The sequence below is a fragment of the Prenolepis imparis genome, unplaced genomic scaffold (assembly GCF_030444845.1).
Source record: "Prenolepis imparis isolate NDT839.2.m4 unplaced genomic scaffold, iyPreImpa1.0 SCAF_9, whole genome shotgun sequence".
In the NCBI taxonomy this organism is placed as follows: Eukaryota; Metazoa; Arthropoda; class Insecta; order Hymenoptera; family Formicidae; genus Prenolepis; species Prenolepis imparis.
In genome coordinates this window covers 6,958,323-6,985,577 of record NW_028141167.1, presented here as the reverse complement: position 1 = coordinate 6,985,577, position 27,255 = coordinate 6,958,323, and the positions used below count along the sequence as shown (strand labels likewise).

General features: G+C 37.6%; 1 protein-coding gene across 6 annotated transcripts in view; it reads right to left on the bottom strand.

Moving 5' to 3' along the window:
• Scgdelta (sarcoglycan delta) overlaps positions 1-27,255 on the bottom strand; it is a 257,268-nt gene that overhangs the window by 72,998 nt on the left and 157,015 nt on the right. For all 6 annotated transcript variants that reach the window (XM_083045890.1, XM_083045889.1, XM_083045893.1 and 3 more), the window contains one exon: positions 9,556-9,835. In XM_083045890.1, coding sequence (XP_082902016.1) covers positions 9,556-9,835 — 280 coding nt within the window. The remainder of the gene's footprint in view (positions 1-9,555; positions 9,836-27,255) is intronic.

Here is a 27,255-nt window from a genome sequence, read left to right as displayed (position 1 = left end):
CTTCTACTTAACCGTAACCGTAAACCCCAATAGCGTCCGCGGAGAGTAAGCGAGATTGTGAGGGAGAAACAGAGGAAGATGCGATCCGGGAGAATGAGATCGAGAAGAAACGTTAGAAAAACGAGAGAAATGGAAAGAAAGAGAGACGAAGTACACAATAAGAAGGAAAAAAGTGCAAGTGGGAGAGTAAGCGGCAAAACGAGAGAAGAATGAGAAAAATAGAGAGAGAAAGAGAAAGAAAGAACTATGGCTGCACCTGCTTTTTAGAATCGCCAGACGGTCTGAAGGAACCTCTGGAGTCGAGAAGATCGCCCAATCGTAGTGGTGAGAACGAGCGGCAGTAGTAAAAGTAATCTACCGTCAGACAGGTATCATTAAGTCCGAGTCTTTATACCCTTTTTATCTCGTTGTCTGTCGACCGTTGATAAGGGGATTTAAGCGACAATAAAAAATATCGACCCTTAGCCCTCTCGTAGCGCGAACGAGTGCGTGCCCTCCATCTCTTTATCTCGATTTCGCGCGGTTTTTTCGGAAACGGGAGGAGAGAGGAAAAGAAATAAATAAAACAGAAAGGAAAATCTACGCAATTAGCCGACGAAATTTCGGTCGAATCGGCCGTACGCACACCGTATTTCCTTCGTATCGACGTGATTGGCTGCCATCGCGATCATCAAGTATTTATCGTGTCGAAAAAATACGGATTTACGTTCGGTGGCGGAAATTGCGCGATGCGACCGATTAATAGATTTCCGGTCGCGCTGAAATCAATTCGCGCGACGATGTCAATGAATTTATATGCACTTTTTTTGCGGGGGTAAAATAACGCGTTATTTTATATCTTGTGCATTTTGTTCCGAATTCCTGATGCGAATATCGAGACACGTGATTCGCGCGACAAGGGTGCTGGCAGGATAGCGGTGGCGCCGGTTGCGGCACGTAATGAAATCCAAATAACACCCCTCGTAAGCGTATATCATCGTAACGACGTCGAGCCTCGGCTCGACATTACTCGGTTGGTCGTCGTCCATAAATTAATACAAAGCACGTTATTTACAAGGATTACAAAGGCTTCCCGTTTTAGCGCCACGCCTGCTTTAATCGTGGTCAATTTTTTCGTCGCTTCCTTATCGAGATAAGCATTATTTGAGACGCTCTACTAGGAGAGATACGGTCATATTCTTTTATGTTATAACATTAATATATCTTATCTTTAACTTGAAAATTTAACCGATATTACTATGTCATTTAACAAAATGTTCGATTTTCACTAGAATTATTTTTAATTAAATATTTTATATGATCGCGAATTTTTAAAAATAGAAAGAAACGAGATATCTGAGAAGAAAATCATTTATAGAATCTGTAGTTCTGATATTTTGATTCTATTTTAAAAGCTTTTTCAGATTAATATCAATTTTGTAATGATTCATTTTTAGCGACAATCTAGACAATCAGAAAATAAACATGTTGCAATATAATGCTATAATTTAATTTTTAATATCAAATGTTTTAAATATATATATTAAATATTCGTGACATAAAAATTATACTTGAAACAAATTTGATAATTCTCCGAGAATTTTGAATTATGCTTTCGGATTTATTATTTCAGTTCCGCTAGAAAGCAATAGGGAAAATTCAAGAATATATTTTCTAAATTGCTTTAACATAAATTTACATCCGGATGAAATTCACGCCAGGACGTAGTCAGATTTCAATTGCAATAAATTTCGTTCACGCAGATGAATAGAAGTCGGCGCGCGCCACGCCATTTTCGCGAGCCGATTCGCGTGCACATCTCATTCCGCGGAAGTCGGAAATTACATTCGCATCCAGGAAATAATATGCTAGTTTTTTCGCCAAAAAAATGTAGCTCCCAAAATCTATTGTTTTCCTTTTCTTTTCATTAAAGTTTTATATTGATTCAGTTTTAGATTTATAATCGCGTAATTATATATATATATATATATATATATATATATATATATCTATGTATATATAATTCTCTCATCGCTTCTTTATTTTAATCATATCCCACGCCGAATATGATAGAATTGCCACAGAGATGACGTCGTTATCAAAAATGATAACCATTAAATCCCGTTACGAATGAGCGTTACATTCGCGTGAATTTGTATGACTGCACATCGTTGAACAGGTGAACTCGCGTATGTATGTACCTTTCATGACAGACAGTCATACGTTTCGCGGTCTCACACGTACGTCGCGGTGATTACACATATGCACGTGGTGCTACGCTACGTGCGGCTACGCTAATGCACCTCACGTAATTATCCCAAGCCGGACGACGACGTTAGCAGTTTCGTCTAACTTCTGTGCCGCGCCGCGAGGTAATCCGACTCGGAATCCTGTCACCGCCTTTTCCTCGGGGAATCCTCGGCGACGATGAACCCCCCTCACCAGTCATAACCGAATTCAAGGTCCATCCTCGGCCACCTCTTATCATCCTCTCCGTATCACGATGTTGCAATTTCGTGTTATTTTACCGTGTAACAGCGCGGGGGTTAAATCATGAAGGAGTTCCTGATGCGTCTTGTGAGGATTAACTCGCGCGTTCCGGTGACAATTTCGTCTGGGTCATCTTCATCGCGCAATTCACGGCGAATTAACGGGAAGCTTATATATTCCCTGGTCGACGCGAAATAATATATTGGTATTCCCATCTGTAGATGGGATGTAGCATTTAACCATAAGTTCCTTTGTTTTAATTATCATATTAATGCTACTTTGATCAATTTGATTTAACTATTCCTTTACGCTATGTGTGAAACGCCTATACTGTTCTTATAAAATTTGCAAAAAATTGCAATTACATTTAATATTTAAAAAGACGAGATCAAAGAATTTCTCTCTTTCTCGATTTTATTAAAATCTTGATTGATTTTAACTACATTTATTCGTGCACTAAACATATTAATACAACGAGATGAAGTAACGGTGCAATAACAACGTATGGAAATCTGTGTCGCCGTAACGAATCGTTTTCGCGAAAAATTTTCTCTCGAAATTGTTTTTTTTCTTAAGATAACGAGCAACCCTAGATCTGTAATGCAGCGCGACAGCTGACTGTTTTATTTATAATATATATATAGATATGTATATTCTTCTCTTACGCTAATGATAACAATTATATAAAGGAGATTCCGGAGATGAGAGAGGAGACGCCCTCGAGGCATCATTAATGTTGACGTATTCTCGTCTCTTTTGGAATCTTCTCTTAATAATACTCCTGGGCGAGTATTCTTCTCTTTTTCCTGAATCGCGTCATTTTTTTCAGCTTCGATACAATAATTTACTTCATATTCCCGGACATTAACATTCGCTACTGAGATGATAACCGCATTTAGATAAAAATCCTTGCAGCTTTCGCGTACATTCTGTACACATCTCTACGGATTATGCAATATCGGGAGAGGGAAAATGGGATAGCGGGGGGAGGAAACCTATAACCCCAATCTGGCATGTGACGTAGGGCTGCGGGATCGGTGGTTCGAAATGGGAAATCGATAAAAACGTCGCGACGGCTGGCGTAATGCGACTGCCGAATTTAAATCTTCGCCGCGGCGATTTTTGTGGGACAAATATCTGTTCTGTTGACTTTTGGCTCACGACGAGGCTCGCTCGCGGTCGGTGATATGAAAAGCGGAATTACGACGTGGAGCAACATCTAAATTTATAGTTGTAGCAACTGATTTAAACGAGTATGATAAAATATATCTTTAAAAGAAGTATATATTTTAAAAATATAATTTTTATTCTATATTCTATTTATTATAGTCTAAATAATATCTCTCAAAAATTATTGTTAGGATGAAAGTTATATGCTACTAAAGCTTAAAATCAATAAAAACAATCGTTTAAAGGACATCAATTGATAAAGTATAGAGCCTTCATGAGAGAGTCGTACGATGGTTCCCCTGTGGCTTGGCGCGAAATCCCTGGAAACAATAAACTTGTCTGCTCGGCCTTCCACGCGAACCAACCTATAACCGCTACCACTAACGTACTACGGCACTGCTATACGTTCAAAATTCATGGCGCTATACCCGCTATATTGCACTTACACTTGGTGGCTAGGTGCTATAATGGATATCCTTTAATACTAACACACAATATATATGTATATGTATAGTATACAGCGTGATCACTCGTGTTTCTACACGCACGACGCATTCGTGATTAATTCCTGCCAAAAATTTTACAGTTTTAAATATTTATCATCACTTTTATTTTTATTTTTCTTTCTCTAATTATAAAATGTAATAAAATCTGTTTCGAATTATTATCATGAATATTTATAATAGTTATTTAATTTATGTAGATTTTTTTATATTAGCAAAATTTTTTAGTATAAGTTTTTTATATTGAAATAAAATATTTATGCAAGAGAGATATACAAGTATCTGTCGATATACGAAATAACAGATATATTATAGTAACATAATTATTAGATTATATATTTAGATTGCCATTAATGTTAAATTTTATTTGACAGTAATTTCAAGAATATTAGATATATTAGATATGTTTAACTGAAATAATCTTACATAATTCATTTTTATCATAAAATTGCAAATTTAATTTTGATAAAAATCGGAGACTACATATAACTCCTATCCTATTGCATATTTGAAACATTCCACAAATCACCGTAATAAAAAAGTTTTTTTTATGACATAGTGTCTATTTTATGAAAATAATAAAATAAATATTTAAATATATATTTATTTCATTCAGTATTTCCTGATACATAAATTAATAATAATGATATAGAAATATTATAGTAACATATATAATTATTAAATTGTACACTTCAATTGCCATCAATATTAATTAAATTTTATTTGACAGTAATTTCAAGAATATTAGATCTATTAAATATGCTTGATTGAAATAATCGTACATAATTTGTATTATTTGCAATAAAATTGTAAGTTTAATTTCGGCAAAAACGGAGAATATATTTATTTTTTACTATACATATTGCATATTTAAAACATTCCATAAATTATCGTAATAGAAAAAAGTTTTTTTCATGACATTATGTTTATTTCACGAAAATAACAAAATAAATATTTATAAAGTGTCGATTTCACACACGACGATTTAACGGAAATATGCGCGAATGTATATATGGTTTGAGTAGAAGTGTTCATTTGGAAACATGAATTTCAATTGATTCTCTGCGAAAGGGACGCTGCGAAAGCAGCCACCTTGTATGGGTGTGGAGGGCGCGTGTGCAATATGTATCTTCGCAGGGGATGTGTAGGAAGGAATGTATACAGGTGAATTCTCTATGGATACAAGGGTTATAGAGGGTAAGGTCCCGCAAGCGATATTAGGTGCAAGGGGCATCTGTTCGCTATGGCCATGTATGTAAGCCGTTAGTGCCAATATAGTGTCCGTATACTACTCCGTTCGACATAACGTTTCAGGCTATATTATATATTGTCCGTAATCAAAGATCTCTCCTAAGACCTCTCCACTTGATGGGAATCCCGAAAAGAGCCCGAAATATTGATACTCACGAACGACAACGTGTGCTTTGTAAAGAAAATCTTTTCGTATCACCGTAAAAGTGCAAGCGTAATCGATAAAATTTTTCTCGAACAACGCAATCGAAGATTGCAAATAGAAGCGATATAATTAAAAAGAATATTAAAAATATTGATGAAGCAAAATCTTAGTAGTGAAAAATATAAAATATAAACGATAAATGAAGGAAGTTCTTGAAATTATAAGAAGCTTAGCTGTACTAAGATACTTAGGAGTTGTGAAAAGATATTAAATGTTTAATTTTTACTAAAAAAAGAACGTCGGTTGTTATTTTTATCGCAAAGGTTAATTGAAGCAAAATTTGTCTCTATCCCACCCGCACGATTTCGCAAATAAATATATCGCGGTGAGAAATTCGTCATGTACATGCGATTATTAACAACCGGTAGCATCGAGCGCGACGAAACCGGACTTCATTAATAAAGCGTCTCGATCGAGTGCTCTTAATTAATTCTACCGAGGCAAAAGTTTTGCAGTTACGAGGGCGAGGCGGTTTTCTTAATTGAGAAAAATGATTTAATTTCTTCGCGGTAGCTCTCTTTTTCTTCCTCCCTCGTTTGCGGATGAGGGAAGGACATCGGCCGGAGTTGGCCGAGACGGGGCAACCCAAGAGTGAAAAGAGGCAGTGGGAGGCAGACCGAGACTCTCATCAAATATGAATGGTCGGGAAGGATGGGTGGATAAAGGCAAGGGAGAAGTACGGTGGGCATGAAATATTTCCCGGTTCGCAAGTGCATCGCGCTTTCACTCGCCTAGGAGGAATGCCTCGTATAGGAAAACTTCTAGATGGATATCAACCAAGTCTCGAGGAGTTCCGGCTCTACATCTCGGAGACTTTTGATTTCAGCGGTGTCTGCATCTAGCGACGCCAGTTTATATACGCTATAATGGATACGTATTACCGAATCGCATTTCTCTCATTTACGTAATATATACCAGAAGTTTAAAAAGAACGAAAACCCTCAATAAAAATAATGTTTGATCGTTTATTTAATTCGCCGAAATACTTTAATCTTGATTAAATATATGTATAATATATATAAAACGATAATTACGGGGCATTTTGTAACGTGAAAACATTGTTGCATAATTTGCGCTATCCTCGGTTGTTTTGTAGATCTCGTTGTTTTCAAGCTTGCGGGTGCGTCATGATTGATTGTATTAGAAAATATAAGAGAGTCGTTTCAAGTATTCTTCCATTTTTTTGCCATTTCTTTTTACGCATTATAAAAAACGCAAGATATAGTCGATCACGTGTATCATTTCGTATTTCCAGATTTCCAACATTCTATAACTAATATTCTATAAAAAATACTTCAAATTATAAAAATTTATACGATTATATCTATTACGATAATATTTAGAATCTATCATTAATATTTCCTGCTGTTATATTTTCTACGAAATGTTATTTGCTTCAAGATAGATTTAGTCTAAATGGTGCAAATGAAAATAGAATAGAGTTATATTCAGTTTTACGCAGTTGCTCGATCAATCCGATTATACGCTAAATTCCATCCATTTCTCATGCGTAAAATTTCATGTATGTACATCGTACTACAAAATCACGTTCTTACTCCCTATAAACTACCGCGCACAAACCATCTCTATATAACCGCGGTCGCTCGATTCAGACTCAACACCGCCACAGACTCAACGAGGAATTTTACATTTGACTTTTCCGAGATATCCCGGTCGAATCCGTCACCGTGAATCGAAATCGTCGTAAATCGTCGGCCGGAGCAGCCCGCAACCCGACCGCGCGCAATAATTAACGCGCCCGAACTCGTAATTGATTGTCTCGCTGATTTACCGAGTCGCACAATTAATCGGACATGAGTTATCGGCGCGAATACCGGCCGATAAACGAGAGTTTAATTATCGCTCCTCTAATTACGACTTACGACGAACGAAGGTGGGAAAGAGAGAGAAGAACGACACGTTAGTTGGAAAAGTTTTCGGCGTGAATCGAGCAGTATTAACTGCGTTAGATGTTTCGAGAAAGGGAGGAAGGAAACTAGAGAAAAAAAAGAGAGTTAGAGAAAGAGGAAGAGAAAAGCTAGAGAAAAACCGGATGGGAGATCAAATGAGAGAATCACTGTGGGAGGATGGGATAAGAGATGTGAAGGCAAGAGAGGGAGGCAAGAAATTGACGGGGGATGGAACTGGCGTAAAACGGGAAAGTATCGAAGAGAAAGAGAGAGAGACAGGGTAGAGGGAGAGATAGGGGAGAGATAGTTGAAAGGGTGAAAAGGGGTGGGAAAGAAGTGGCAGAGACTTACATTTCCCACGGGGTATCCCTGCTGCTCCCAGGCTCCTTACTTACGGATTGATACTCAATTTCCACCGAGTTTAGTCCCCATCGAGGGATCATTGCGCCAGATCGCAGGGACTCCTTTCGATTTCGAATAAATTCGATAATAGTGAATAGGGAGTTGCAGTAGCAGCAGCTTGGCGGGGGCGCGAGGCGGATAGTACCACGATCGTTTTTGCCTTAATCGAGCGAACTAGGCACCGGCTTAATCGCCGACGAATCCATGGCATTGTTGCACCTCTCTCGCGTACGTGGAAATGCTGCGATTTGCAGAAGCAAAAGTGTTGGTACGATTATGCGACCGGGCGATAAAGTGGATTGAAAGAATTTATGTGAGTTTCTGCGCGCATGAAAATCGAATTGAACGGCGTATGTTACAGGTGATTGCAAAGCGTATTGTGCAGCTATCCTTTTATTCTTTAAAGTGGTCTACCGAGAAAAAAAATTATACTGACCTAATAATTTATTTTACATATTGTAGCACAAGTAATAAAATTATTATTACACAAGATTATTCGTTTAGAAATTCATTTTAATAAGATGCACGCAGTAGCTCAATTTTAAATAAGTCAATTTTAAGTAACACGTCGCGCTAACTTAAAAAAGTCGTGGGCAAGTTGGTCTTCGCGCGCAACATAGACATTTACATCGAAACGATCTTTACATTACAGCCATTATCGCAATCAAGAAGTTGGTATGGGTCGCGTTTCTCCAAGATTGCGAAGAACGGAGAAATGCTCGAACATTGCAGACTTACTTACTAATGAATCCTTTCCCTCCCTTCCCCTTCTCTCTCTCCGGTCGATTCCAGCGAGTAATTGTAACGCGACCGAATTAAGTCTGAAGGAGAAGAAGTATGAAGTGCAAGCGACAATTTTCCGCGATGGAAACACCACGGCGTCGATGTAACGGTTCCGGCAATTACGGCGAATTATATTAACCACCTTCGCGCTTTACGCCACATTTCTCTCTCTCTCTCTCTCTCTCTCTCTCTCTCTCTCTCTCTCTCTCTCTCTCTCTCTCAAAATCGTCGGTGATGCATTCCACGCTCACACGAGCCGGCACCCTCGTCGAGGCTTGTTATTCAGGCTCAGGAACTCGCGCGAAACTAATTCCAAGCCGCAAGGCAGAGAAGTCGACTTTAATGACTGTCGAAAAGTTACATACGTCCCTATTCAGGTCAAACTTACAAGAGAAGATCCTAACCGGAAAGGATCGGACCTATCCGAAGTGCGTTCCTACACGCCGTGACATATATATTATATTTCATATTAATTAGTTACGAGAGAGTTTAGATATACAAAATTCTCGAATGAATCGATATATAAAAGTTATGCAATTGCTCACAGAATTGATCAATTTTTTTTAGAAACTTGTATGAGTTTTTAATATAATTAAAAAGTAGGAAAAAAAAGAAAGATTTTATAGCTTCTTATCAGTAAAATATTGATAAAATTATATTTTTTAATTAAAATATTTTTCTAAATAATACTTAAAATTTTTTAAAACATTTGATGAATTTTATGAGTCGTTATATTTTTATCTACTTAAATTTTTATTAGAAAAGCTTGAGAAAGAACATTATTGATAAATTTATTAATTTTATGAATCTATAATGATGGTGTGTGACGTTAAAATAATTACTCATTAATTCATAAACTTACGGAACTGAATCCCATGACTTTCAAAAGCCAGACGGTAAGAGCGAGGTTGAGAATAACGATGATCATGAGGGTCAATACGAGGGAGTAGAGACATCTTTTTCTCCAGCCGTAGACACCTAATCTGAACCCACTTTTACACGGCGTAGCGGAAGCACGCTCCTCCAAAGCGGAAGTTGACATTCTCGAGGACGATCCCGCCATTTGCCGCGCTCCACTGCGGCGACTCGCACTACCGGAAGTGCAAGGCTCGTCCGACCATCCCCCTTGGCCCCGAGACATCCTAGAAATATAATTTAAGTTTATCGAACGAAATTTAAGTATATCACTGCGAAGAAAAATTCTTTTTTTTTCACGCCTTTAATTTTTCTCTAAAGAAGAGATTGATATAACTAAAGTTAAAATTAATTTATATTTATGAGTTAAAATCTCTTTCTCTCTTTCTCTCTCCGAATTTTTGAAAAAATGTTATTCAAATAACTTGTAAATATGGGTATATAAATATTGTATATATGGAAAACTCTGTGACAAGTGAATATAAGTTTTCAGATTTATTTAAACGAGAGAGAATTCACATTTTTTCCAAATAATTGGGGATTTATTCAATGGATACTGTGTTTATCGCGCTCATATTTTGAATACCGCGTTGAATACTTTCGTGCACGTTCTCGTGCTACTAGCGATTTCACGCTGTAAATTGGCAGATTACGGTTGCAAGATACAAACGAGATGCGTGTTATAGCTACAGGTCGTTACAACGTGCAGTTGCGAGCCATTAATAAGACTACAATTACGAGGCTGTTCTTTCTACCGTGATCATTTATCAACGGTTTATACCTCATTCTTGAACACCGGCTGCGCGGAATTGTTCGAAGAGGCGAAACGCGTCACGAAAGACAGATCTTCCGGTTTTTTTCCCTTCAACAACGTGAGATACTTTATATCGGACGTGTATGGCCTGTAAAGATGAACTCGCCGAAGATTACTTCGCGAAGTTTTCTCCCCTTCGCCACTATCGGCGCATACTCGAACGTTACATTATTTTTTAGAATTCTATAATATATGTTATAAATTAAATCACCGGAAGGAAAATATAATCAGTACACGTATTCATTTGTAACGATATTACAGCGGAAAAAATGCTTTTGGAATATATTACATTGATTATACATTCGGCGCGAGCATTTGCATATCGATGCAATTCATTTTCGTTGGCCGTCCCCTTATTATATTAACTATGACGATAAAATAAATCTGCTGACTTTTACAACACGAAAAAACCAACATTACACTTTGAATCACTCATTAAATATCATATCTCGCGATCGTTCTTTGTATTAATTATAACGATAAACTAGTTCGCTGACTTTCATAAAATAAAGCATTGTTTCTCTTAACATTTTTTTTGCACGAATATATATACATTTTTTCATTAGCTATAAAAGGAAAATACATTCTGATTTTTATTATTAATGAAATAAATTAATATAATATTAACCAAAAATCTAAAAATATATTTTAATTAAATATATATATATATACATATATATATATTCCGCATATATACATTATATATTTCATAAGTTTCTGAACTGTAGACATGTGATTGTTATACCTAATATTATTTGGTAGAATACTTTAATTCTGTTTACACATAAATAATTTTTTAAACTCGAAATTTTTTAACGTAAAATTACTGCTGTGAATCGCGAATCAGCAATTTAGTAATATACTTTAACTCAAAAGTAAAATAGCTTGTCGGATTAGAGGGATATAGAAGTTAATGCGCAGTTCTACATTTTTATTGGACATACGTACATTCGAACCGAGAATCGCGAAATAAAGAGACGGAATACGAAACAACGCGAACGAAAGATAACGAGAAAAAGAGAGATAGATAGATAGAGAAAGAGAGAGACAGTATGGGGAAAGAGAGAAAGAGAGAGAGAGAAATCTGAGACTTATGCAAAGCTGACCACAAAATGTCTGACGTAACTTTCCTAGCTAATCCTAGGACCGTAAGACCTTAGAAAGATAAAAATAGTAAAATACTTTCCATTCTCGCTCTCTTCGGGTCGCGTACCTCCCTTCGCATTTATTCGTTCTTATTTTTGTTACGGAACAAGGGGTGTTAGTACCCCACAGCTAAAGAGAAGTGAGAGAATAAGAAGGGGAAGAAGAGAGGTTTGTGAAACAGTGCTACAAGGAATGAGAGCTAAAATATTCAATGCCAGCTTTCTTCCCTTTCGTGGATAATTATTCCCCTTGCGGATATATAAAGAGCTTCGTGGCTCGAAATTAAAAGCTCCACGGATAAAACGGCGCTAGAAAAGCGGCACACGGTTCGTGTTTGTTCTAATTTCTCGACACGATTGTACAATTCTCGATCGAGCTAGTCCTTTCTCGATCATCCTAGCGTCCTAGCAATTTTTTTTCCATCAAGAGCTCGCTTCGCGGTTTTGTTCTTTCGGGTTTCGACATTTTTTTGGTATACAGATGCACATTCAATTCGTTATACAGATGCACATTCAACACATTAATCAAATTAACATCATTTATGGCTTGTATAATCTCTCGGTGTATCATTAAGGGACATTGGCGTTATAATTTTCCACGAGAAAAAGGTCATTTCTGAGAGAAAGCACGAGAAAGCAGAATGTAGCCTCGGACACGAAAAACCCTCATTAGGGCCACCGTAAAAATTATAAACGAATTTCGCGATATCGTAAATCCGACTTAAAGGAACGAGAAGGAAAAAGAAAGGAAAGTAATCTGTTCACGTGCGCCTTCACGCGACGAGCGAGGGAGCACCGAGAGTGTAAATTTATTTAATGCCCTTTGCATATCTTTCTTTTTAAGTGCCCAGCGGGCACAAAAGGGGGCGGGGATACAGCGCTTGAGGAGAATGGGCATTATGAATTCAGGCTTTAAGGCGCAATTATAACACGGAAATATTTCATGGTTCATAAATATGGCGGTCGGACGTATGTTAAACGCTCGCCGGAACTTTTGACGCAAAGTTAACGCAGCGACCATTATTTTCGCAACCCCCGCGTCAAAAGTGCATTGCAAATTAAGAAATTATTATAGCCACAGTAATAATTCGAGATGGCGCAAACATTTTTTCACGCGAATTCACGTCGTTAAAGTAATTTATGTGTACGAATACACATCTTATTTTTCAAAGCATTTCGCAAAATTGTCGAAATCGTGAAGAGAGCCGATGCATTTGCCGGTTGATTTGTGTCGAAGAGTCGCTTCAGCGCGAAAACGTGATTGTCAGGCCTCTGACGCTCTCATTTGTCCAGTACGAAGGACGTTGTTCGTATTTACATAAAGTGGTAACCGGACGACCGTATTCAGTGCGAAATATACGACGCGGAAATACGCACCACTAGACAGTTTACTTTCGGCGGCGAACAATGGCCAGCTTAATAAAATGTACGGGTGGGTACAATTACGGATATCATTTATTTCGCGCGGGTGACAACGATGGATTACAACGGCAACCGCAATTTAGATTCTTTGCTGCTTGCGATCTCGGAGACTCGCCGCGCGGGATAGATTTATTTCCCGCTTTAAGCGCCCGAAAGCCCCTTCCCAGATGCAGATAGGGACGTTGAATGAATTAATCCATACCACATTTGGGTAGTTGTAAGAGTGTTTAAATGGGGCGGTAGGGCGGATGGAGGCCCGCTTGTACAGCAACCGTTGTTTAAATCGTAAGCCGTGCTTAAATTGTCTGCCATCCAATCCTAGGTTTGCGCTTGACTCAAGTTGCAAACAGGTACGCTTGGCGTTATAACCGGCAGGAAGCATTATGGCCACCATTGTTCACTAATATTCCGCTTCCCGTGTTGCCGAAGTTGTTTCTAGGACGTCGATGACAGCCTTAGCGTCCGCGCGCGCGGTCGAGGGGCGCAACAAGCACGTAATACGGCAAGCTAAACACGTTGTTTTAATAGATAGAAGCTGGCCGAGTAATTGCTCTTTCTCTCTCCCTTTCTCTCTCTCTCTCTCTCTCTCTCTCTCTCTCTCTCTCTCTCTCTCTCTCTCTCTCTCTCTCTCTCTCTCTCTCTCTCTCTCTCTTTCTCTCTCTATTTCTGCTGCATTTTTATGAATTTTTAATTTATACCAACGCAATGCATAGAAAGTAATATCAAGTGTGAGTGCGGTCAGAAAATGGATATTAAATCGTAAATCGTAATCTTACGCTTGAAATAATGAATTTGCATCTATTTCCATTCCTTTAAAAAGAAAAAAGCAGTGCTCTCATAATAAATTAAAAGTAACTTCAATTTAAAAAAATGATTTACCTTATTCATCACTTGTTTATTCTTTAATTTTTACTAATAATAATATCAATTTCTTCATTCTAGTCTTTATTATCACAATTAAAAAAAAAACAAACAGCGACTTTCGCTGAACTAATTATTTATTGAAAATTTTCGAGTAATGAAATTATAATAAAATTTTTTAAATAAATCAAAAATTTAATAAGTCAAATAAATCAGTCCATAATTTCCTCTTTTGTTCGACGATAAAAATATTCAGACGTCGCACGAAGGTTAAATCCTTCTTTGAAAAGGCGAAGCAGATGGATGTATTTGCCGACAAATCGGAGCTCAAAAGCCTACTCGACTTGAAACGTCGATTCAAAATCGTCAATCTCTATGCAAGCCTCATCGAACTAAGAGACGGTGCAAGCAGATTTGACTTTGCGATAACGATTGACAAGATGATTTTAAACATGTGCATATAAATGATGGAATTGAAATTTTTTCAATTAAGAGAAACGAGAAATCACAATTTACGTAGTAAATATTTAATTCTGTAATTAAATCAAACTCGCTAACAAAATCTATCTTTTATTTTTATTTAATAACTAAATTTATATTCTATCGTACATAGCTAATGGAAAATAATTTGTTACAAATTAATCATATATGCACGTTTTGCCCTGCATTCTCCACGCGATGTAGTCTTCTCATATAACGTCCCATCCTCGAATATCGTAAATCTAACATACACGGTCACACGCACAATAGTACGAACATGACGGAACAGCTCGACATGACAGAGGAGCTGCTACTGCCACGTCAAATCAAGATATCTCTATATGTTGGCTGTCCCTCTAGACAGAATGAAGATTCACGTACTCGCTCGCGATGATGTAAAGCCCATGTAAATCGAAGGAACCGCCGGAATGGACGGAGTTAATTATTTTCTCGAAGCGTTTCCGTGCCGAAAAGCCACGGCTTTATCGGGCGGTTAGTAGACCACCGCACCCTTGCGGTCTCTCAGCAAGGAGAGAGTTAGTCGGACGTTCGGTTCGACTTCTACGTCGCTGATAATCCACCCAGATGGCCGCGCCGAGCCCGCAAACCAAACACAGTTTAACCCAGACAGCCACTAATAGATTCGCTGCGCCCCGAGTACGACACCACCTTTTTACGTTTGCATGGCCTTCTTTCCTTCCTCCTATCCTTTGGTATATTTTGCTTTTCTTATTCTTCTTCTTCCGCTATATTGTTCGGCAATTTCCATGAAAAATGTCGAAGCTATATGGCGCGCGATATCGCAGGCGCCTTTGACTATACGACGATATGACAGAAACGTATGTCGCGGAAATTGCAAAACTCCCCTTTCACCCTTCCATTAACTCTTCTGTCGACTTTTTTCGATTCTACCGCGTCACACGGTTCATTGGGGTAAAATTGAATCGGCCGACGTTCCCGCGGTGCACAATGAGTCTCGCTTCATGGCGAACAAAAACGATTTCCTGGAGTAGCGCGCATCTTGTTGCAAGCGTCGTCATTAGGAGCTATATCATGTAAACGCGTTTTGCTCCTTTCTTTTTTTTGTAACTTATAACTGCAATTTAATTTACCAATAAATATTTGTATTTTTTTAATCGTATAAATCAAACATAAATGTTTGATTGCTACCTTTTTAATTATATAATGGTGAATATTAAAAGCATCAATTTCCACGATTGCTGTGCGTTCCAACAGCGACAGGAAAGGGCTGAAAAGTTCAAGCACCAGTTGCAATGCGAAAAGACAGAGAGCGACCGCACCGAGGTCAAATGGGAAAAGAGAGCGCAATGTTCTCGAATCAGGGCATTAAAGGTCCGATATTTCCCGAGGGTCGCGCAAGCAGACCCCTTAAGGGAGGTCAGTTATTGGCCGCGCAATTCAATCAAAAGATCAAATATCGAAAGGTCCCTATATATAGAGAAAGCAGATCGGAAAACGCAACGGTTGCCACCTCCGCCGTTATTTCTAAAACGTGTTTGTGTGAAATCGAAGAACAAATTTACGTTTCCATAAATTCTCTTCGAAGGAGAAAGAAAATTCTTTTCGTTCTCTCGTTTTCTATAATAATTATGCAAATTTTACGAATTTACAAACTCGCGATGCGAGCGTTACGTTCCGTTTCGTAAATTTCGCTTCGAAAATTCAGGCCGGATATCGGCCGGATCGCGAAAAAGTAATTGAGGCAACGGGTGTTCGGGTTATCTACGGCTAATTAAAGCCGACACGGTGCGCGGTCGCGCATCGTAATGAAGCACGCGTGAGAGATTCCGCGGAGTACGTAATGTCGGTAATTTGCGCTTGCGGCGGCCATTAGCGGCGCTAATTTGTTACGAAAATAAATACTTTATTTCATTTGCCGGGATCCGCCTTTGCCCGTTCTCGCAACCTCGTTGCGCGACGCGCGTTAATAAATTTGACGCGTGGGAGATCGTTGCGCTTAATGTGCAGATAGACATTTATGGGCTAATCATTCGGGAATCATCGATTTATCGCTCCGACGGTCGACGAAGTAAATTAAAAGAGCAGATGCGCCGATTATTAACGCGCCCGTTACCGCGCATTTCTCTCTCTGAATACAGTCGGCTGTGTATGTATGTCGTCAACATCAATCATCGTCATCGGCATTTCACCCCCGCCGTTACACGACGTTGATGAGACACGACACGGCGTTAATATCCGCGTAACATCTTGCGAGCGTTGTACGCATCTCGCTACGCTACAAATCTATATCCCCGAAATAATATCACGGTTTGCTGTCGTGATATTTCTTACGTGTGCCTTGTAAATCCTAACGACCGGTATTTATCTGTCATAAATCAATATTATGTTGAATATAGATTATTCGCGATTATATATATATTATCACGAAAATTAGATAAAATATCTCGATTCTTTTTGTCCGAATATGTAAAATATGCAGTTAAGTTTCTATAAAAAAATTATCACATTTTCGTCTTTCTATGAGCATTATATTGGATCGCATATTTTATTCGAATAAAAAATTGAGGATAGCAAAATAATTAAATGCGTTTAATTAATAGGAGAATTATCGAGTGAATACTTAATATGAATTATCCCTTTCGATGGTTTAATATTTGAAATGTTCGATCGGATAATTTTCTTTTTTTTTTTTATGTGACGTTAAATCAAAAGAATCTTCAATTGTATCGGATGCTATCATTGTCCTCAATAATCCCACATTAGCCTAGTTACCAGTTAAACGTTTTTAAGCCACCCAGTAGAAGGGTTCCTGGACGAGTTCTCTACTCCTTTTCTCGCGTCGTTTTTCTTCCTTCTTCCTTTCGTGGCTCCATTACATCCTCACTTTGGCTGCTTACCAGAATCACTTCGAGAGACTCCCGGTATTTTCGTACCGTTCCGGTTCAATAGTCTCAACGACCATAAGCTGCTACTTCTATTTTTCTGGTCGAGAAGATAGAGAGCGGATATAAACAAAAGTCCAACTAAAGATTTTCGTGCTGCGACTGATTTTGATTGCTCCGAATTCATCCCTTATACCAATCTCTCTCGATCTAAACCCTTAAGTCTAACTCTTAACTTTTAAAATTCATAGTCATATATTATATATTCATATCCATTTATATCGACTTGTTGAAGGTACAAGAAGTTACAAAATTTTTATAAATTTACGGTACGCTTTTAGTATTTAGATTACGAGAAAATGTTTCCATAATTTTGAAAAAAAAAATCATTTTGAATAATTTGTAAACCTGATGTCATGTTAAAACATGAGATACAAAATATCTGTCATTGTGCAAATTATTTTTAATAGTTTAGTTACAGACCACGTACAGACCACGCAATACACGCAGTACACGCAGTACAAACGCACTTTTGAGTAAATATTTGATGGATTAATTTGTCCACCACAAATGCAAAATATTTATTGGTAAAATTTTTATCTTACACAGCTGCGTGCAAATAGTTAGATCATATACAAAGAACGAAGAGACAGGAATGTTTAATATTATCTCTCTCTCTCTCTGTAGAAAGTTAATATATTTTTTTTTATTCCTAGATTAATCAAATAATCTCAAGAGCTTTCTTTTTGTTTAATAAAATAAACCGTGAGAAAAAGGTCATATGAACATCAATAGTGTAATATTGTGATAGCTATTTTTATATTACTTTTATTATTCAACATCGAAAAGCTTTCACTCTTAATTTAAACAGGATTAAAATAATTTTTATCATAAAATTTCGCTTACGTAGTTATGGGTATAGACTCAGGTACAGAACATTCTCTAGGTCGTCTCGACATACTTAATTATTTCACGAGATTATCGCATTAGGTACATGCATTGAAGGCGGTAAGAGTATTAGTTCTCGTTCTTGTTGCCATTTATCCCCGGACATGCGAGCGAATGCTCTCGTTATATGGACGGCTCAAAATGATTTTACGTCAAAAAGTAATAACGTCGATAGATTGAATTACAACGATCAAAAGTATTAATACTTCTCAATCCTTACAGCATCTATCTTTGTCATCGTTTATCTTTGTTATTTATACAATATTGGGATAATGTATAGGTACGCGATTATTTTGCTTTCTTTACTATTGAACATTACGTCGTTTAAAAATATCCAAAGTTATGGTTAATCAAGAATTCATAATCTTATAAATATTAAAATACAGTGTAGTGCGATTTATTAAAAGCGTGTAAAAAATATATAAAACATTTATATTTTGATGAATATGTTATATATAGTAGAATACGCAAAAATAAGAAAATAATAATTTTTTGGCTGTTGTTTGTGATTAGATATGCTTATATTAATAGCTGATTAAACACGTTACGGATAAAATTATATTTACGGGACTGAATTTGCAGATAGTTTAAAAAAATTCGTGAGGAAAATACGCGCATTCGAGGAAAACGGAGCAAAAGTTATTGATCCATGAGCGGCACGTTTCTACGGGTCCGAGGAAATCGGTTTAGAGACCGGAAGAGAACCGCTTTGATCGCGTTACCGGCTCGATCTCACGGATTATAGTCGATCTCTTTCTCTCTTCTTTCGTTTTTTATCTCCGTCCTTTACCTTGTACGGTCTTCTTTTCGCCAAACTCGATATTTCGACTTCAACCCTAACCCGGCTCAAGGAAACTCTTAGCTTGATCATCGAAAAGAGATTCGCTACAAATCTTCTTCAATTTGACTCGATTCCTTGCACAATAAAAATTAGCACACTCAGGTTTAATAAACGTAAAAATAATTATAACAGCATATCAAGCGTCTTTATAATATACAGAGTTTTAGAGACTTTTGATGAAAAAGATGGAAATTTATCGAGACATATTATATGTTATGGTTATTCTTTATCGTGAAAAAATTGGTAAAATTTCGATGAGTTTGCAGACTATATAACAAATTTTCGGTTTATGCTATACATTTCTTACAGTGGGGAACACTCGCGAAATCCCACTGTACGCCATTTGTTTCTAGCATTTGACAAACGAAAGGCAACGTGTCTCTAGGCGCGGAGGTAGCGAGATATCTCCGCTGACTTTTGCCTTTGGTGTCGTTGACATTTCCCATTGGGCTGGCGGTCTGGCATTTCTAACCCGAGACCGCAAAGGAGCATCTTCGAACGAACGCCTGCCCCCGCTACGACATTCACTTTATATATGCGCGAATATACGTCGCTATTTGATATCCACCGAAATGTCCGTGTTCGAGATAGATACATATCGAAATAAAGTAGATGCCGTTCCTCGTAGCGAAATATTATTCTACTTATTCTCGCAGAGTGGAGTTTACAGCTCTTTCGATTAATTGCTTTTTGTCATCGATAGAAATAAAAGATGCGATAGCGATACTAGACACATAAAAAATAATTGTTCGTGCAATTGTTCATAATATATCGTTGAGACACGATATCAATTTATTTTTTAATTTATCCAAAACTTTTTATATTAAACGTGTTTTCAATTAAAATATCTCTAGAACTGGACTCGTAATAAAAAGTACTCATGATTTAATAACACTTCTCTCATATTATCTTAATATAAACTTACGATTGTGACTAATTTGAAAATTAATTTTCTTGTTTTAAATTTCATTTCCAATCTCACATACACACATATGTACCGCGCTATTTACACGGCACAATTTTTATTATTCGCATCGCGAAATTCAAACAAACAGGCACTGACTTCATGTATCGTTATTTTATTTTTCTTGATATGATCGTGATGAGCACTATTCCAATATTTAATCATTCCTTATGATTACAATTAACAATTAATGATTCGTAAACGTATTAAAGCGATGTGTTGGCTATTAATTGAAACATATATTTCTTTCGAATTATTTATGTGTAATGTAAGAATAATGTATTGATTTCTTGCAATTTTTATATATAATTTATTTTATGATTAAAAAAGTATTTTATAATAACAAAATGTTGTATGTTTGTTTTCAGCTTGCCGCGAATGGTTCGTCGCGTCTTATATAGTTCGGGAGTGTCGTACAAAATGTCGCGCGTCCGAATTCGGGAGTGCCGTAGAAATTGTCGCGTATTCGTTCTTATCGTGCCACGTAATAAACCGTCAATTAATTATATTTTCGCGAGTGAGTGCAACTCTGACAACCTGAGAGGATGAGGAGGTCTAGGAGGCATCAGGCAATGATGGAGCAACCTTGAGGTGAGTAATTTATTTGTATATTATTTTTTATTAATTACGCGCGTTCTCTATCCGTTTATTTGTATGACTTATTGTTAGACAAGAATCAGAAAAAGAATCTTTTATATATAATATATATCTTGTAAAAGAGTATATATTTAAGAAGAATAGTTTACTCAAAAAATATATGTTTTATTAAATATCTGCTTATTATATAAATTAAATAATAATTGTGTATGTGCAATAATAATTTTTTACAATATTGATTATTTTCGACGCTGCTATAATTTGAATCTTATATTTGTATGTTATAGATCAACGTAGCTTCTCGACATAGTCAACTGCGCTGCTACGCATCATTCGGTGAGTGAAAAGCCTTTTATTTTATGGTAAAAAATGTTAAGTAACATATAAGTATGCGTAAAAAATATATATATCTTAATTTTTTAATAATTAAACAATTGTTTGCATTTACATGCAAGTTTGAACATTTCTGTGTACTTGACGTGTATTTTATCTTTCTTAAAATTTTTTTATTGAAATAAAGTGAGCATAAAAATAAAATAAGATAATGATCGATTTATGTAAAATTGAAAATTCTACATTTTCTACAAAAAAGTTATCATTAAAATTTATAAAAAAACTATGAATTTTAAGATTTCGTAAATATTATCTTGCACTGTTATTGTATATAAGATTGATAATTAATACACTTTGCGAAAAATGTGTCCATTGCTTTATCGTCAATTTTACATTCATTTGCAAAAATAAAAATCCCGATTCTCAATGTGCGAGTCGACCTCGTTTCCATTGCACGTTTTCTTCAGTACACCAAAATACGTGGAATGGAAAAACAGCAGAATATTTTTCATGTTATATGTCGATCAGAATAGACATTTGTATTCAAGTCGAGCTCACAATATATTTTCAAAATATTACTTCAGAAGCGAGATATTGTTTCTTGCCACATACATCGCGGTTATCGTAGCGTAAATATTAATTACAGCTTTGTTGTTTGCGATCCTGCGTGAGGTGATGACAATTAAGACATTTTCGAACAATATCTCGCATTTGCACTTGCATTCGCATGTATGCTTGCATCATAGTTTGCGAAACTCGCGTATAAACGTATAAAGTTAAGAATATTACGTTATATAGGATATATGCATTCTTAATGTGAACATAATGGTAATAATTAAACTTCAATACGGCTTTGTGCAAGCAACATAATGAATTCTGAATCGTCGTAGAGTTGCATATCGAAAATGTAGCAGCCACATGTCGGAATATACGATAGCGGTCATCAGATAAGTCATTTGGTATTTCCGAAATTTCTTAAAATTTCAATTAGCTTTCACACATGACATTAAAATCAGACACGGAGCAGACATTTTAATGCAATGTTTGTTTCTAAAAAATGGCAGAAATGATTAAAAATATTATATAACTGCGACTCTACGTGCGTAAGAAAGATTATTTATTAAAGAAACAGAATAAATATTTTCTCTGAATTTTCCATTTGTGACAATAAAGAAAGCGTTATTTAGTTAAAACTTTTATTCATATTAAAAATGTAGTTAGATAATCGTTGATTTTTACAAAAATAGAAATGTTACGTTATTTGATCAATTATTCGAATTCCCACACAATCAACGATGATTGAACAACATTCTTGCAAATATAGATCATGTGTTTGATAGATATAATATATGATACACGTTATCGCTTTTCTTCGCGCGCGCGCGGACACGTTTTATTAATTTTCCCACGCGTTAAAATTTATACCTTTAATCATGGTTTTCGATCATCGTGACCCGCTGCTGTAACATCGCGGACGGTTCCGCCATTCCGCTGAATTATTTCTCGGAAGGATCATATTTCTTCTCGCATACGTTGCATTTCAATTGGTCTGCCTTGTATCCGCGTTACCTCCTCGAAACTTCCGCGGTTTTCATCGCGCATTTTATTATGGCGCATCGCGCGCATTCTATCTCGTCGGGTATTAAAACAATACCTCCCTCCGTCTCTTCGCAGTCGCCGCAACCGTAATACAACTTTTCCGCAAAGGCGCGTGAATACATAATACGCGTCTTAAGCAAATGTCTATCGCAAGACGCAAAGATTAAATTATAATTTAACGGAGTGTGCCAATATTTTTATTTTTAATCGCAATTAATTATCCCACAAATAAATTAGGAAAGTTTGCAAAATATGATGCGTGCATTTTGGGAGTTTCAATTCTGTCTAATTTATGTCGCAAGTTATCCCAGAGAGCGCTAATTTTCCTCATTTTCCCAATGAAACGTGTTTAACGAAACGGCTTGCTCGTGAGTTTCTACAAGACGAAAACTAGCGAAACTAATCAAGACAGAAAAAGTGAAAGCAAAAGAAGGTTTTTATTGAACCGATATGAGAGAGATTTTCCTATAACTTTTCTATAACGACATTATGATAAGCTTTTTTTTTGTTCTAGTATCGCGCATTTGCGTCGAGGAATAAAATTTCTATACAAATGACACGTATGTACATCAATCACAATGTATATCCTCTGATATATATCGATCAGAGTATCGCGGTTTACGTACATCCGTATCGCGAATAAAACGACGTTTCAGAGAAAGAAGAGCGGTCGAGTTTTTCGAGATCTTCAGAATTTTCTCTGCTCTAAGAAGTATACACTACTTTCCACTGGATAAACGGACTCATTTGTTTTTCTTATAACGCTTCTTGTACAACCGTGAAAAATGCGTCGGGCCCGCGAGATATAAATTATTCGTTTATCTATGTTGTTCATCAAGCTCGCTTCTAATTAACGGCATTGAATTTTTTTCGTGAAATTGCGCGCGCCGAAATGAAAACAGACTTTTACATCTTAGTAAGTTTTTATGCAAATAACAATAATAATATCTGTTAGAAGAAGAGAGAGAAAGAGAGAAAAACTATCACATTTGAATATGCGTTTATAATCTTGCAGTCCTTCGAACGTAGTGCAGTGTAATCGTTATTCACGCCAATCGAATGCAAATTGAAATCGATAAAAGATACCTCAGATTTTTTTATATAAAATATAATAGAATAAGTTGCCTTTTTTTCAATATTCGAACCCCGATCGGCTTGATCTCGTCGCTATTGGGTTGCGCCATGGTGTTACCATTCCGTAAAGTCCACGCAAATCCCGGCGTAGCCGTCAACATGCCGTCTTGTACCCAAAGTCAGCGTTGCGGTCGTCCCCCTCCGACGAGGGTTGAATTTATAACGAGCGCTACCGAATTTATGAGATGGTCTTTTCTCGAACGGGGTGCGAGCCAACGAAGTGCGGAGAACGGAAGGGTGCGGGAGAGGAGGAGGGGGAGGGGGAGGAGGACAGGGAGAGTTACCGTCGGTGCGGTGAAAAGTTGGAACGGGAAGGGGCAGGGTAGAATAGGTGCAAATGTAGACTCTAATCCGAGGCCGCGGTGAGCCATCGACAGGAAGATTTATCTCGACGAGGTCGACGGCGCCGACCACACACACCTCGTACACCCACATTCTGCTCCGCTCTACAGCTCTCTCCCTCTCTCGCACACGCTTCTCCTGCCACTTTTTCGCGAAAATCCCTCCGCTTGACGTTTCGCCCGAGTTCAGACCGGGGAATTAAATTCGGCCGCGAGGCGGTTAGCAATATTTTATGTTCCACCCCCTCGCGCAACGTCTGGCGATCCTCACCACGTGCGATCCCGCCGTGTAGTTTGCGCGCCAAAACCGAGAAGCGAATAAACGAACGTGACGTCTCGTTAAAACTGTATCGCTTCGTTTACTCTCCAATTGCATTCTTTTCGTAAGCGTATAATAATGATAATAGGAACTTTATTGTGTGCAATAACATAGAAAAGATATAAAGAAATTTCATATTAATTTAAAAAATTAGAGACAATTATATGTTATTTGTGAATCTAATTTTTATGAATAAGAAACGATGATTAGTAAAAATTAATTAAAAATTGAGTGCGATAAAAGATGAGACGGAGCAATTTAAAAGAAAGAAAAAAGTATATAATATGTGTGTACGACAAGGAATTTATTTATTTATTTATCAAGAGAATAGGAAATAAAGAGTTGAATTGGTCATTGAAGCATCATAATAGTTCGTGGAATGTAATTGCGGAAAATTAGAGAGCACAAAGCGTCCAAATAATAACAATAATGATATCAATGTAATAACGTCAATAACAGTAATAACGTGCTATGAAGGCATAATATATGTGCCAAGTACCTTCTCCCCCGACTAAAAAGCAAACAGAGAGAAACAATGTCGATCATAAAATATTATCCAAGAGAATCTCGACGAGCTTTGCGGTTGCTCTATAGATGTATAACCTCTAGTGCTCTTCACGGAAAATCGAGTCGATACGATATTAATTCTCGCGCAAAGCTGACCCGAAAATGGCAATCCCTTCAACACGGTCGCGCATGTCACATGCATAACCGGTACTCATACATATATCTCGTTGTTTCGTTCTCGCCCTTCTGGGCAAACTAATCGAATGAATAAAATAGCGGACGTTAACGAACAATTCGGGTCCCTCTCGGCCGCGGCGCGAAACTTCCCTAATGGAATCGCGTTCGCTCGTAAAGGAAATATTCAATGTATGACCGCAGCCCTTAAATGCGCCACTCATATCTGAAAAAATGCAACAATTCCGCGTAATCGATTGCGATGAATATTTGAGAATTAATTTAAGAATCGTATTATTCTCGCGATTTTTTTCAAGATGCAATTTTTTTTCTCTCCAAATGAAATGTATTAATGAATACGAGTTTTCTTTTTCACTAAATATATATTTGTAAGAGCTATCAAGTAACAGTGAAAAAGTATATTACTAGATATTACATCGCAAATTTTCTTGCATTATACGCGGTGGAATTAGAGCGAGATAATACGAGCGAAACAGCAATTATGGAGCCAAGAATTGTAGGTAGGAAGCGGAAATATGAGCTCGTTTTTTTTACTTTCCCGCATGAACGTTTCCGTCTTTTCTTCGCGGAACGAATTTAAATCCAGATTTACGAGAGAAGCAAATATTAATAGGGGCTCAGCGTCAAGACCGACATTAATTAAACCGATATGAAAGAAAGCATACTTATTTTACTTCTCGGGCGCGATGTAGATGCAAACAGAGACCCGCCGCTTACACAGACAGAAAATATCATCGGGCGGGGAGTGATCGTTTTTAAGTACCAAAGTTAAGTATTTACACGGAAGTATACCGGAAACTTTCAGGCGCGTGCATCACGCTGGCGAGACTGGACCTCAACGGACGCTGATAACGCTTGATTAATTTCGTAAGGGCTTATACACTCGCGTCCGGCAAAGTTAGGCTAAACGGATTGCCGTCCTGACATGGCAGGCCCCAGAAATGTACAATGCGCGTACAATTCCAGGGTGCTAACGCGTCGCGGACTGACGGGTAATGTGATTCGCCCTGCGAGTTGGGGAGGTCAGTTTCCCGACTCGACACGTCTCCGCTGAGTAGCCCACTTCTGACTCTCCGGAATAATCCTCGTGGCAAGATACGGTTCCCGAAACTACGGTTACGTATCGCTATACGAGTTACGGATAGCGATGGTTAAATTCGGGGGTCTGGTAGCTGTAATTCGACTTCAATATATTCACATCTGAACTAATGCCTCGCTATTTCGTTACATTGAAATGATAATCCCGGTGCTGCGATTTCAGCGCATCGCTCCCACATACATACACACATAAATATGTCTAAATAGTATTCTCGCCCCGACAGAGATTATAAATGAGATGGTAGCAAAAATTATTATGCAATACGCGAGAGAAATAATGCTCTATTTTGAGATAATAGTAGCTAAATTCAATATGAGAATAACTAACAGCTTAAACGCGCGAAATATTTTTCTCAACTTGACAATATACGTTCAAAGAAACGTCAGTTTAAAAATAATAAATGTCAATACATCATTTCTCCAAGCATAATCCAAGTGAAAAAAGACCGGAAATCATCTCGTTCCGCATCGAGAAAGAGTGTGCGGTCTTTCGGCCGCTTGTTCAAAACGATTTATCTTTTAGAGAAATCGTCGTCGGATTCGTCGACGAAACTTTCTCGAGCAAGGTCAAAGGTCGGGTGAGTCTGGGGTGAACGAGCAACGTAGGTCGGAGACAGCCGGCATTAGAGAGAGAGAGAGAGAAAGAGAAGAAGGGGTGGCAGAGAAAGAGAGAGACAGGAGGAAGCAAAGCGACATCCGAGACGGAACTCAAACATTGGTGTATCCTCTGACTCTCCCTCTTCCTTTCTATGCCACCCATCTGAACCCCCGCTACCTGTATACACACACTTAGGCACACATTTGCGCGGGCGCACCGCCCGCAAAGTCAAACCGTGCTGTGGTGCCGTTTCTGTGTGCCGTCACCGAGCTTATATTATCCAGTTACCCGTGAAGCTTACAAGCCAAACAAACGTATAAACGGTGGTTGGATTCCGTGGCCTTCGAACCCTGTCTCTGCACCTCTTCTGCTTCCCTCGCTATCTTTCGTCCTATACATGCCGCTCCGCTTTATGAACTGCTCGCTTTTCTTCTCCACTTTCATCGTGTAATACATACAATGCGGCTTCCTCCCGTGATAAATTACATTACGTAATATCTATTTATATAACATTGCTTTGTATTTTATGCGTGCTTTATAGCGCGCAGTGTATAAGGTTTACATTAATAAATTCCTGCATTTATATA